This window comes from Zophobas morio, unplaced genomic scaffold (genome assembly GCF_036711695.1).
Source record: "Zophobas morio isolate AGI-343-1 ecotype UQ-CSIRO unplaced genomic scaffold, CSIRO_AGI_Zmor_V1 ptg000008l, whole genome shotgun sequence".
NCBI classification, from domain to species: Eukaryota; Metazoa; Arthropoda; class Insecta; order Coleoptera; family Tenebrionidae; genus Zophobas; species Zophobas morio.
In genome coordinates this window covers 15,809,572-15,821,138 of record NW_026972113.1, presented here as the reverse complement: position 1 = coordinate 15,821,138, position 11,567 = coordinate 15,809,572, and the positions used below count along the sequence as shown (strand labels likewise).

Genomic DNA, 11,567 nt, shown 5'->3' with positions numbered 1-11,567 from the left:
ACTTTCTGAACGTCCAATACCCCACTTAGGATTTACACTGCTGGAAATATAACCCGGGATTCTTTCATATCTAAATACAATCATTGGAGGAGCTAAATTTCCATTTGCATTAGCTGTTACTAAAACTGTCAAATTTTCCTTCTCATTATTGGTGCCCGCACTATATACGGTTTTATTACCCCTTTCTGCCAAAACTTTTTCACCTTTTGGTTGTAAAAAAATGCGCTTTCGTCAGCATTGAACACTCTTTTAGGGTGGCTTAATATGTGAAACAAATTTCTTGTTTTTAGATCTTCTTCGGTATCTCTAAACCACCCTCGAATTTTTTCTACTGATACATTCTCTCTAGCTGGAGTTAAGTTTTGCGAAATCCTTTGGCTAATGATCGGGTGTCTTTTGAGAAATGATGAAAACCAATTTTTTTCCCGGCCGTCCATTAACAAACGGGGTTTCTCTTTTTGTCTGTTGGATGATATGTTGAACACTGTCAAGTAATTCATCTTTCTTTATTGGGTAGTGCATATCAGACAAAGACATTATACAGTCTTCTAACATTTTTTCTTCATGTTGTGTTAGCACTGTGTTTGGCCCCATCTTGATCTCGAGCGAACTTCTGCCACTTATTTTATCCAAAAGTATTGTTCTTGGGACAGAAAAAGCCTTTGCTGCTGTAGCTATCGGTATTCCACGCCCAACAGCATCAATGGCTTTAGACATTTGTTCTTTTGTATAATTCCTTCTAGGAGCCATTTCTCTGAAATTAACGAACTAGTATCAGACATTTGTTGCCCCAGTTACTGACACATGTGTGTCGAACACTGGAGTAAATCATGGTACAGAAGTCTGGTGTTGAACGCGATATTTTAAATTTTGCGCGCTTTATGTTAGTGTTGCCAACATGAAAAAACGTTTTTCCCTGTATCAGTGGTTCCCCAATGATTTTTTGTATCCAATAATCGACGCCCCCCCCCCCCGCAGTATAGGTTAGAAAATGTACAAAATCTGATTTACATTGACTGATCGCTTTAATAATATGTATTTTGATATTTGGACATTGATACATATATCGACCAAAAACGATTAACAAGGAACTTAGGTGCAATAATGTATACCACTTACCTTACGGTTCTGTTTTACAAAAACGACACTGAAACACATGCGCTGATCTTCTGAACATCAACGTCATTTTTTTTTAACTTAAAGTTTAGTAAAGTTTCTGTCTCCTTCTCCACTATTGCCAACATAAATATGGAGCAATTCACTGTTGATTCTAATTCATTTGAACGTAAAATGAGCTTAATATTAACAACAACAAAGGAAAGTGGCGGACACTGGTGCACTGTCGATCACTGGTGCCTTTACCTTACATGAAATTTATCAGTTGTATTACATAAAGTGTAGATTAAGAACTTTGAAGACTGAAAGAGACGCGTATGTCCCAAGGATATTTTCAAACACATTAACTAGTTCACCTGTTTCATTTACCAATAAAATTTTATTACATCTTCGTTACTATTTATTTATTGCAGTAGCTAACTCGGAATTAATAAATTATACAAAGTGAATTTAACGTTGTTTACACGACAATAATTATTCTCCATGTGAGCTCGAAACCAGTCCGTACTTTACAATTGGCAAACTTTATTTGCATTCTAGTGAATCGTAAAATCGTGACGACAATTATTTATAAACAAGTAAATAGGTTTAATTAACAATCCACGAGCTCTTTACCCGTACTTGTTTACACAGTTATTGAGTATTCCTTTTGTTGTGCATTTTTTATCAACCTTGACGGACGCCTTACTTTATAAATTTTAAACGCCTTATTCTAATTTTGAGAGTTGCTCTACTTGTCATTAAACTCGGTTTTTGCGCCACTTTTATCTTTTATAAATACAATTTCTAATTTTCACGGCTTCCAACCGCATCTCTGTTTTTCCCCGGCAAAACCGCGTCACGCCGCATCGATGTCGCAAATTTCTCCCAGAGACGTCAACACCTCGCGATCGTCACACGTTTAGCATTTGTGACGGACGCCCACTCGACGCGACGCTCCCACAACCGCGACGCATGCGCCCCTTAAGCCAGCGTCACACTCAAATATTGGGCGCGTATTTATAACAGTGGAACGTGAACGTAACGCGGATCGCGAATATTATGCACGACCTAATAAAAAAGCAAAAAGTGTTGGTTTTTGTTGTGTAATTGTGGGTGAGGAATGGTGGACGAAAGTTTGGCTAAGGTCGTGGCGGGGGTGGTGCTGGCGGGTGAGTACACGAATAAATAAAACCGTAGACAAAATAATTAGCATGTGACGGGAGCTTAACTAGACGGAATTGATATAATTACTGGAGAATCACGAACGTTTAATTATTTGTATGTCTACATTTTTTTATTTTTGTGTTGTGTGTTGTTTTATGTCGGTTTGCTATTTGATTACTGAAAGTGAAGTAATGTGTAATTTTTGCGAGACAACTGATTTATCTCGAAAGTTTGGATGTCAGATGCGGTTAAAATTAGACCGTGTGTTTATTTTGGTTTACTCGGTACAATATTGTGTACGCGCGGTGCATATTTACGAGGTTTGGATAAAAATGTCTCGGTTTGAAAGTATGTGTGTCAAATTAGAAACAGAAGATTTGTCTTGATTTTTCGTTTTATGTTTAGTTATATCTTTTTCTTCTTGTATTGTTTGCTCCTCTTGGATAACATGCACTTGCGACAATATCAGCTATTTTGTTTATTTAACAGTTCTTTATCGTTCAGCTAATTGAATTTTTATCGTTATTATTTCTCTGATAATGATTTTGTTGTGGTTTACTAAATTCTGCTTCGATTTATATTGACTTCTTGGAATGGTTATTCTCTGATAAAATTTATTTATGTGGCTTACGTTATATAATGTTTAGTTTCCATAAAAAACAAGCAGTAGAGTATTTTTGTATACGATTCTATTCGGCGTTTGACGACTGCCTACATTTCTCATTTTATCTAAGTATATCACTGTCAATTAACAGACCGGTCTTATAAAACATTCCAATGTCAAGTTTTCACTGAATTTCAACACAAGTGTGAAAATCTCCCCATTGATCCATCTCCTTAACTCTATTTCTGAACCAACCCAGATTTTATTAAAAATCAATAAACTGCAGCGATGCTTCACTACTTTTCCACCTTGTAACCTACTTAAATCACTCATTACAAGGCTGTTGCTTGCACATTTATTTATAAGACACGAAATAGCACTTTAAACGAATTAATTTCCTCTTAAAACTGATCCATTTCCAAAAATCACCAGCTATGACTATTTGGCTAAATTTAGATCGGAACCTTGATAAATCATTTCTTCGGGAATGTATACAAAAGGTTATCACATGTAAATTAATTAAATTTAATTCCCATTAAGTTGTAAAGTGTGAAAATATTTGATCGAGAAATGTTTGTCTATTTAAGCTTCGGTTTTTCTATTTCTTTATTTTTCTCTGTTTATGCGTTATTTAGGTCACTGTCACCCATTAAAAATAAACCTAGGACTAATCTCGTCTGTATATTTTTAGATTATTGAAACAAATTCTGCTCGTATTTGTCACGATGTGGAAATTAAATTAAAAAATAAACGTTTTGGGAACAAAGCATCGACCTTACAGCAATTTATTAAAGAGATAGGAGTGCCCGAATGGGTGCAGCTGCACTTAAAAATGGTCGTGTATTTAACCCATTATTCTGTATTTTTTGCAAGCTTACCATCAAGGATAGATTTGTTGCAAATAATTGAAAGAAGTTTGATTGGAGCTGTGCTAATTTTAAAACAGATTTATTAGTTCGTAGAGTCGTTCGGCATTGTTGTAAATATTGAAGGTTGAACTATTAAAGAACAATACGAAGTACTGACGAGAATAAGTACAAGTTGAACTTTCGTCGCCTTTGGAGCGAAACAAATGTCGTAACTTTTTGAGATGACGCCACAAATTTAATTTCCCGTTTTGAGGTTTCTGTGGAAATTTCTTTGGGTTCTCCGGATCATCTCTGCTGTAATTCCATAATTACGTAAAACTCTGTTAGGATTTTCTTATCACCGTGCGGTTGGTTAATTTATCTACGTATGTAAGAACAATGTTTTGGACATAAACTGTACCTTCGAATATTTTTCGAATCAACGCATAACTATTATACCACTCTTATCAATAGCGTGTTAAGTACATAAAAGTAAAAATTGTGACACAAAAATTGTAAATATCTGGGGAATTTGTTAAATATATCTCGAGACGTAATGATGTTGACATCGTAAACAAATGAATAGCATCAGAGTAAAACACAATTAAGAAAATTAGTTCACCTGTTCGAGAGTTTTTTTTAAATGCGTTAATTTTAAAGTTTAAAAAAATTTTTTTAGCGAATGTCGACTTTTATAACTTAAGGAGACTCGATAGCACTTTTTTCCTTTCTTCTTTGATAAAATGATGTTAAAATAGATGTATTTTAATACAAACTGCAGCTTTTTTTTTGGAAACAGTTCAATAAAAACAAGAGAGAGAGAAATATCGTAAAAAAAGAACAGACACAAACGTTATATTAATTTTTATATATTTCATTGAGAAATATGAAATAAATGTTATCGCAAATAAGTAGGACAACAAAAAATTACGATTAACGCTTCTTTTTAACATTATCATCTATTATTCCCATTCATCAAATGACATATCTTGTAGCCTGTTAAAAGAAGCATTAATCGTAATATTTTTGTTATACTACTTGTTTGATATAACATTTATTTCTTATTTCTGAAAAAAAGAGAACGGGTGGGTGGGCGGGGCTAGTACCTGCTAAGAAAGACTGATTTTGGCAAATGACATACCCTCAAAGAAAAAAGAGGGTGGATGGGCGGGTCAAATTTTGGTGAGCATTTAACCATCTACATGATATACTTACTATATACAGACAAAAAGAGAAACCCCGTTTGTTAATGGACGGCCGCCGGCCGGGAAAAAAATGGTTTTCATCATTTCTTAAAAGACACCCAATTATTAGCCAAAGGATTTCGCAAAACTTAACTCCAGCTAGAGAGAATGTATCAGTAGAACAAATTCGAGGGTGGTTTAGAGAGATAGAAGAAGATCTAAAAACAAGAAATTTGTTTCACATATTAAGCTACCCTAAAAGAGTGTTCAATGCTGACGAAAGTTCATTTTCTGTTTACAACTAGAAGGTGAAAAAGTTTTGGCAAAAGGGGTAATAAAACCGTATATAGTGCGGGCAGCAATAATGAGAAGGAAAATTTGACAGTTTTAGTAACAGCTAATGCAAATGGAAATTTAGCTCCTCCAGTGATTGTATTTAGATATGAAAGGATCCTGGGTTATATTTCCAGCCGTGTAAATCCTAAGTGGGGTATTGGACGTTCAGAAAGTGGTTGGATGTGCGGCCCAACATTTTATGAATATATTATAAATATTTTTGATCCTTGGCTTGACGAAATGAAGATCGAAAGACCAGATTCTTTTCATTGACGGTCATGCTTCTCACATGATCCTCCATTTATCACAGTTTTGCAGTAGCAAACAAATAGAACTTGTAGCACTTTACCCAAACTCTATTCACTTGATACAGCCCATGGATGTTGCTGTATTCAAACCACTCAAGACTTATTGGAAAAATTCTATTCGACGTTGGCGTGTAGAAAACAATGGAAATAAAATTCGGAGGGAAAATTTTGCACCTATTTTTGAACAAGCTTTATCACAGATTGATTCACAAACAGTTGAAAACGGTTTTAGATGCAATGGACTTTTCTCCTTTAATGTTGAAAATGTAGATTTTGGAAAGATCGCAATTCAGGAAAAACAAGTTGATGATTCTTTATTTATTAATGAAGAAATTTCCAAAAGCTTTCGCATTTTAGAAAAATATATTCCAGTGACAATGCTTGAGGAATTAAAAAAAAATGAGAATGAAAGTGAATGGGAGGGCAAAATTATCTATAAAAGTTTATTTTCAGTTTGGAAAAAAATTAAAAAAGATGCACATATGAACACCTCAAATGTTGAAAACTCAGAAAGAGATGAAATGGGCCAGAGAGATCCAAATGTACCATCAACACTGGATTTGAAACACACACAAGAAGTAATAGATAATGAAACAGAAGAGGATATTAGTTTGGAACATCAGAATTATAATGAAGTAGAAGCAGAACACAAGATTCAGCTAAAAGAATTGAAAACTGTGTTAGCAGAAACTGAAGTTTTGCCAAGCACCAGCACACAATACGAAGTATGAAATTCGGAGGAGAAAATTTTCCAAGTTACTTGACCGTAAATCTCCAATTTTGAATTTTTTTTTGTTTATGTTGGTCTAATAGTGTCGATCACTGGTGTCTTTACCTTATCCATTCATCCACAGGAAGACACGGATTCTCAACTTTGAGGTTTGAGGTTTGGTATTGAAATTTGTATATTTATCCATCATCAAAAATATGGCGGAGTGCGTTCAAACCATTGTAAAACAAACCCAAAAGACCTGCCGCATATTCGGTCTTCGCAAAACAGTATTAAGGTCGATTCACCGTTGACGTTGCTGTTAGAAGATAAATATGAAGCAGAGGTATGCGTCGTTTATAATGTCCGTTGACATTGCCGTTGGAAGTTGGCACGCCGTTAGAATAAGGATTTTGCAATTAATCTCCGCCCCCTTGGCTCACGACGAATAAAAAAATCATCACAATTGAGATAGGGCGGGGCTTATATTTTGCCTTTCTTTTTCTCTTAATATACACAGCCATCTTTTCACAACAAGAAACTTAACACATGGTTAAAATGGTACATTTCTGCAAGGAATATGGATTTTGTAATTATGGGGCCGAGCCTATTTGCAAAATCGATATTTCGTTATACAAATTTTCCATTTTAAACATATTTTAATGTTTTCTTGCTGTGAAAAGAAGTCTGCACATATTAAAATAAAAAGGTAAAATGTAAGCCCGCCCACCCGCCCTATCTCAATTGTGATGATTTTTTTAATCGCCGTGAATCAAGGGGGGCGGAGCTTAACTGCAAAATACTTATTTTTTTACAACAAATTAAAGACATGTTTTTGAGTATCGGGTTCAAAGAATACTATGTATATTAAGAAAAAAAAAAGGGAAAATATAAACCCCGCCCACCCACCCCATCTTAATTGTGATTATTTTTTCTATCTTTTTTAAGTTTCTTAGAAACTTAAAACACGTTTAAAATAGTAAATTTTTATGAAGAAGTATGGATTTTGAAATTAGGCTCCGCCCCTAGGTTTGCCAACGAATGAAAACTTCATTACTGTTACGGGCAGGTATGGGTGGAGCTTAATCTTTTTTTTTTCTATCATTAAAAAAAAACACTATGGAGTCAATGCTTTATTGTCATAATGATTGACACTTAAAAAATAAATTTTCACATACATACGAGTACGTCATCATCCACTTTCCAGTCTACGTCAAAATGACAAACATGGCAAATTTGAGGTTATAATTACGTAGAGCCTGTTTTAGAGCTTATGTTACTTGAATGACAGAACTGCGCAAGATTTTGTGGCCGAAACTGCACATGGTAATGTGTAGTCAGAGACATTCAAATCGTGTCGGGAATAAACCTTATTATACCGAAAATTTGAACCTGAAACTGAAAGTGGATTCGTCCACTACAAGTATATGAGTATATTTTTGTGTAACAGTCAAATCATTTTAGAATACCATTCATTGAAATGACGTCATCAAATTGTTGGTGGGGATGATTAGTCACATTTTGGTGAGCATTTAGCCATCTACATGGTATTTCTAATATACTTACATTCAAAATTTGACACCAATCTGTCCAGCAGTTTCGGAGATTATGTGTCTAATAAAAGTGGATACAGACAGACAGAGAGACAGACAGAAGATCTGAAATCTATCCGTAATAAATCTATATTAATAAAAATGAATCGCCGAAATGTATGTACGCTCATAACTTCAGAACGGCTGCACCGAATTGGACGATTCTTTTTTTTACGTGTTCCTTATCGTCAGGACAAGGTTTATATGTAAGAAAATTTATAAAAAATAAGACGGCTAAAAGATTTAAAAAAAATAAAAATTTTGCATGGGAATCGCCACTTCGAATGAATTTGAATAGTTAGCGTTTCTGACGGACCTGTCGCCTAACTGACGTGCATTTCAAGTCGTAGTTTGTTTTTTCGTAACAAGAAACGTCGTTTATTTTAAGAAAAGTGTTCGTTAAAGTGAATTTAGTTACGCATTGGGAAAGTTTCTTATTAATTTTGATCTGCCATTCTATTTACGTATATTCACTTTGTTGGTTTCGACAAAACCTCAAACTTTACCGTTATTCGAGGATTTAATTTGAAATTTTCAATATTTTAAAATTCTCAAGACAAAATTTACAGATTTGATTGACGGTGAAAATAATTCTGTGTCGTTTTATGCCAAGAAGACGACAAGCTGGCATACGTCCACGAAGTCAATCAAATGTGCGACGAACTACCTCAGGTGCAAATCGCAATGATTTATTTCATGGGTAATTCGGATACGGAAGTTGATCAGCGTTGTGCTCATAATCAGCATAATAGTCAAACATTGAAGCGAGACATTGGGTGGTATGAATAAAACTGAGTAGATACTCATATTCGAAGTACGAAGTACCTACTTGCAAACATTGTATCTCCCCGGACACAAATTGAACATCTACGCGTTTTGTGAGCATTTAATCTAAAAATGAGCATCGGTGTGGCAAATGACTATTTGTCCTTATAAATAATAAATTAAATGTAATATATTTTTGTTTCCTTAAGAATACAAAGTTAACAAAGTTAGTTGAGTTACAAAAGTCTCTTTTGCTCCACGTTGGCCACCAACGAGCGATTTTCAAGATTTTTGTGAAACTTTGCTGGTTTTGAATTTGAATTTTCTGTCCTCGATAGTTGATGCTCAGCAAGAACCACGGGAAGGTCTGGAGCAGATCTCGCTAGGAAAGGAGAGGGCTAGGATTTGTTAATGAGGGATAGAACGTTATACAGTACAATACAATGGAAATACAATACAGGTACCTACAATCTAACTACAATACAGAATACACTACAGATACAGATACAATTCAGATACAATACAAATGCAAAGTTAGTAGCCAATACACCACCGGAAGAAATTGCACCAAAAATTGAGAATGTTGCAAAATGAAAACCCAAGCAAGCACACCCATGGAACTCGGAACGAAATCTATTGGTCGCAGCGCTCACACGCCCAAGGGAGAATGCAGCCGCATAAATCCAAGGCCGACTGACCTCATCCTTATAGGAGATGCGACCCAGCGTCTAAGGGCCAACAGAACCCCCCCAGGCCAAAGCGTCTGACGACATGGAGAATTCAGACTCTGAACCAAAGAATGCACTGTTGCAAAATTAAAACCCAAACAAATGCACCATGAAAACAAAGCATTTGCACCACTGGAGCTAAATTGGCAAGACCCAAGTTAAGTTAGTAATACATACAATATACAGTAGAAAATGCTTCAATTACAAAAGTTATAATATCCAAATTTCTCCACGTTTGCCACCAAAGAGCGATGACTTTGCTCGCTCGTTGCTGTTGCCCAGCAAGAACCAAACAATACGAGGAGGTCTGGAGTGCGTCTTGCCATTAAAAGAGAAGACTAAGGTTTGATAGCATGGGTGAAGGACACCGTATTTTGTAAATTTGGACGCCGTACTTTAAAAATGATGAATACGGTATTTTGCGAATTATGAACCCGGGGTGGGCTAGTTAGCATCATGCTTGCCCGCTACACCTTGGGTCGTGGGTTCGATTCCCGCCATGGCTCTGGGTGTAACGTGTATGTCCCGTTCCCCTGTAATTGGGCCTAGGTGCCTGTTGGGGGACGTAAATGAATAAAAATAAAATAAAATATTCTAAAGGCGTACTTTATCAGTCCTGAATGCATGTTATTAACAACATATTTAAAAAAAATCGGGCATTTTTGGAAAAATATCCACTTTCCTTCGTGTTCACAACACTTAACACAAAACATTTTCGCTAATATTTATTAACAATAAATTAGAAATTCGCGAACACGTGCTACTTTTAACCCAAAACGAAGCTCGAATGTTGCTGCAACCAGACCGGAATCAAAACTGAACAGAAAGGATCGAAAATGTGACCTTTTATCAGGTAGCTCACCTGACAGTGACATCATCGTACGTCACGATGAGATTGCAAAAATTATTCTTCATATTTTAGATCAGAAATTGTACATTTTCGAGGTTAATTTAACAACGTTTAAATAAACTAATTTGTTTTTACCAACCTCGTGTTCTTAGGAAAACGGATTTCGGTTTAATTATCATATATTGATAGTTATCATATTTGAACATTTAGAATTGTATTAATTATGTTTAAATTTTATTTAATTATATCGCGAAAATGTATAGCTTTGACTCACCAACTTCAATCGTTTCGAAAATTTATCCAAAATATAAACATTGTCGACCAAACGAATCACGGAATCCGATAAATTAAAACTGAAGTCGTATTTACCCTGTTTTCGATCCTTTCCGGAAAAATATCCATTTTCGTTCGTGTTCACAGCACTAACACAACATATTTTCCGTAATATGTATTAATAATAAACTAGAAATTCGCTAAAACGCTCCACTTTTACGCCGAAATGAAGCGACGATCTTGCCGCCATCAAACAGAAATTAATACTGAACACAAAGGACCGAAACACGTGACCTTTATACAAGTAGCTGACATTGACGTCATCGTACGTCACGATGAGATTGCAAAATTTATTTTTCATATTTTGGCCGAGAAAATGCACATTTTCGGGGATAATTTAACATTGTTTAAACAAATTGATTTGTTTTTAATAATTTCGGGCTTGTAGGACAATGGGTTTCGGTTTAATTATCATACATTGATGCTTATCATATTTATTATTTAAACATTATAAATGATATTAATTATGTTTAAAATGTATTTATTTATGTCGTGAAAATGTATAGCTTTGATCAACCGATTTCAATCGTTTCGAAAATTTTCCCAAAATTTAAATATTGTCGAGTGAACGAATCACGGAATCCGATAAATTAAAACTGAACTCGAACTTACCCTGTTTTCGGTCCTTTTCGAAAAAATATCCATTTTCGTTCATGTTCACAGTACTAATACAACACATTTTCACTAATATTTAAATATATAAATTAGAAATTCGTGAAGAGAGCCCTACTTTTAAGTCAAAACGGACTCTGATGTTGCTGCCACCAAACCGAAATCAAAACTAAACGCAGAGGACCGAAAAATGTGACCTTTTATCAGGTGGCTCACGTGACAGTGGCGTCATCGTACGTCAAGATGAGATTGCAAAAATTATTTTTCATATTTTCGCTCAGAAATTGTACATGTTCGGGGTTAATTTAATAATGTTTAAACAAACTAATTTGTTTTTGCTAAACTCGTGTTCTTAGGAAAATGGTTTTCGGTTTAATTATCACATATTAATAGTTATCATATTTAAACATTATGCATTATATTAATTATGTCATTT

The 11,567-nt window shown here is 34.9% G+C and overlaps 1 protein-coding gene across 1 annotated transcript in view; it reads left to right on the top strand.

Annotated features, from left to right (window-relative positions):
• The first annotated feature begins 2,025 nt into the window (after positions 1-2,025).
• The window catches only part of LOC135125482 (xaa-Pro aminopeptidase ApepP-like), a 51,798-nt gene continuing 42,256 nt past the window's right edge, over positions 2,026-11,567 (top strand). Inside the window, exon 1 of the mRNA XM_064051143.1 lies at positions 2,026-2,267. Coding sequence (XP_063907213.1) covers positions 2,219-2,267 — 49 coding nt within the window. The 5' untranslated portion in view covers positions 2,026-2,218. The remainder of the gene's footprint in view (positions 2,268-11,567) is intronic.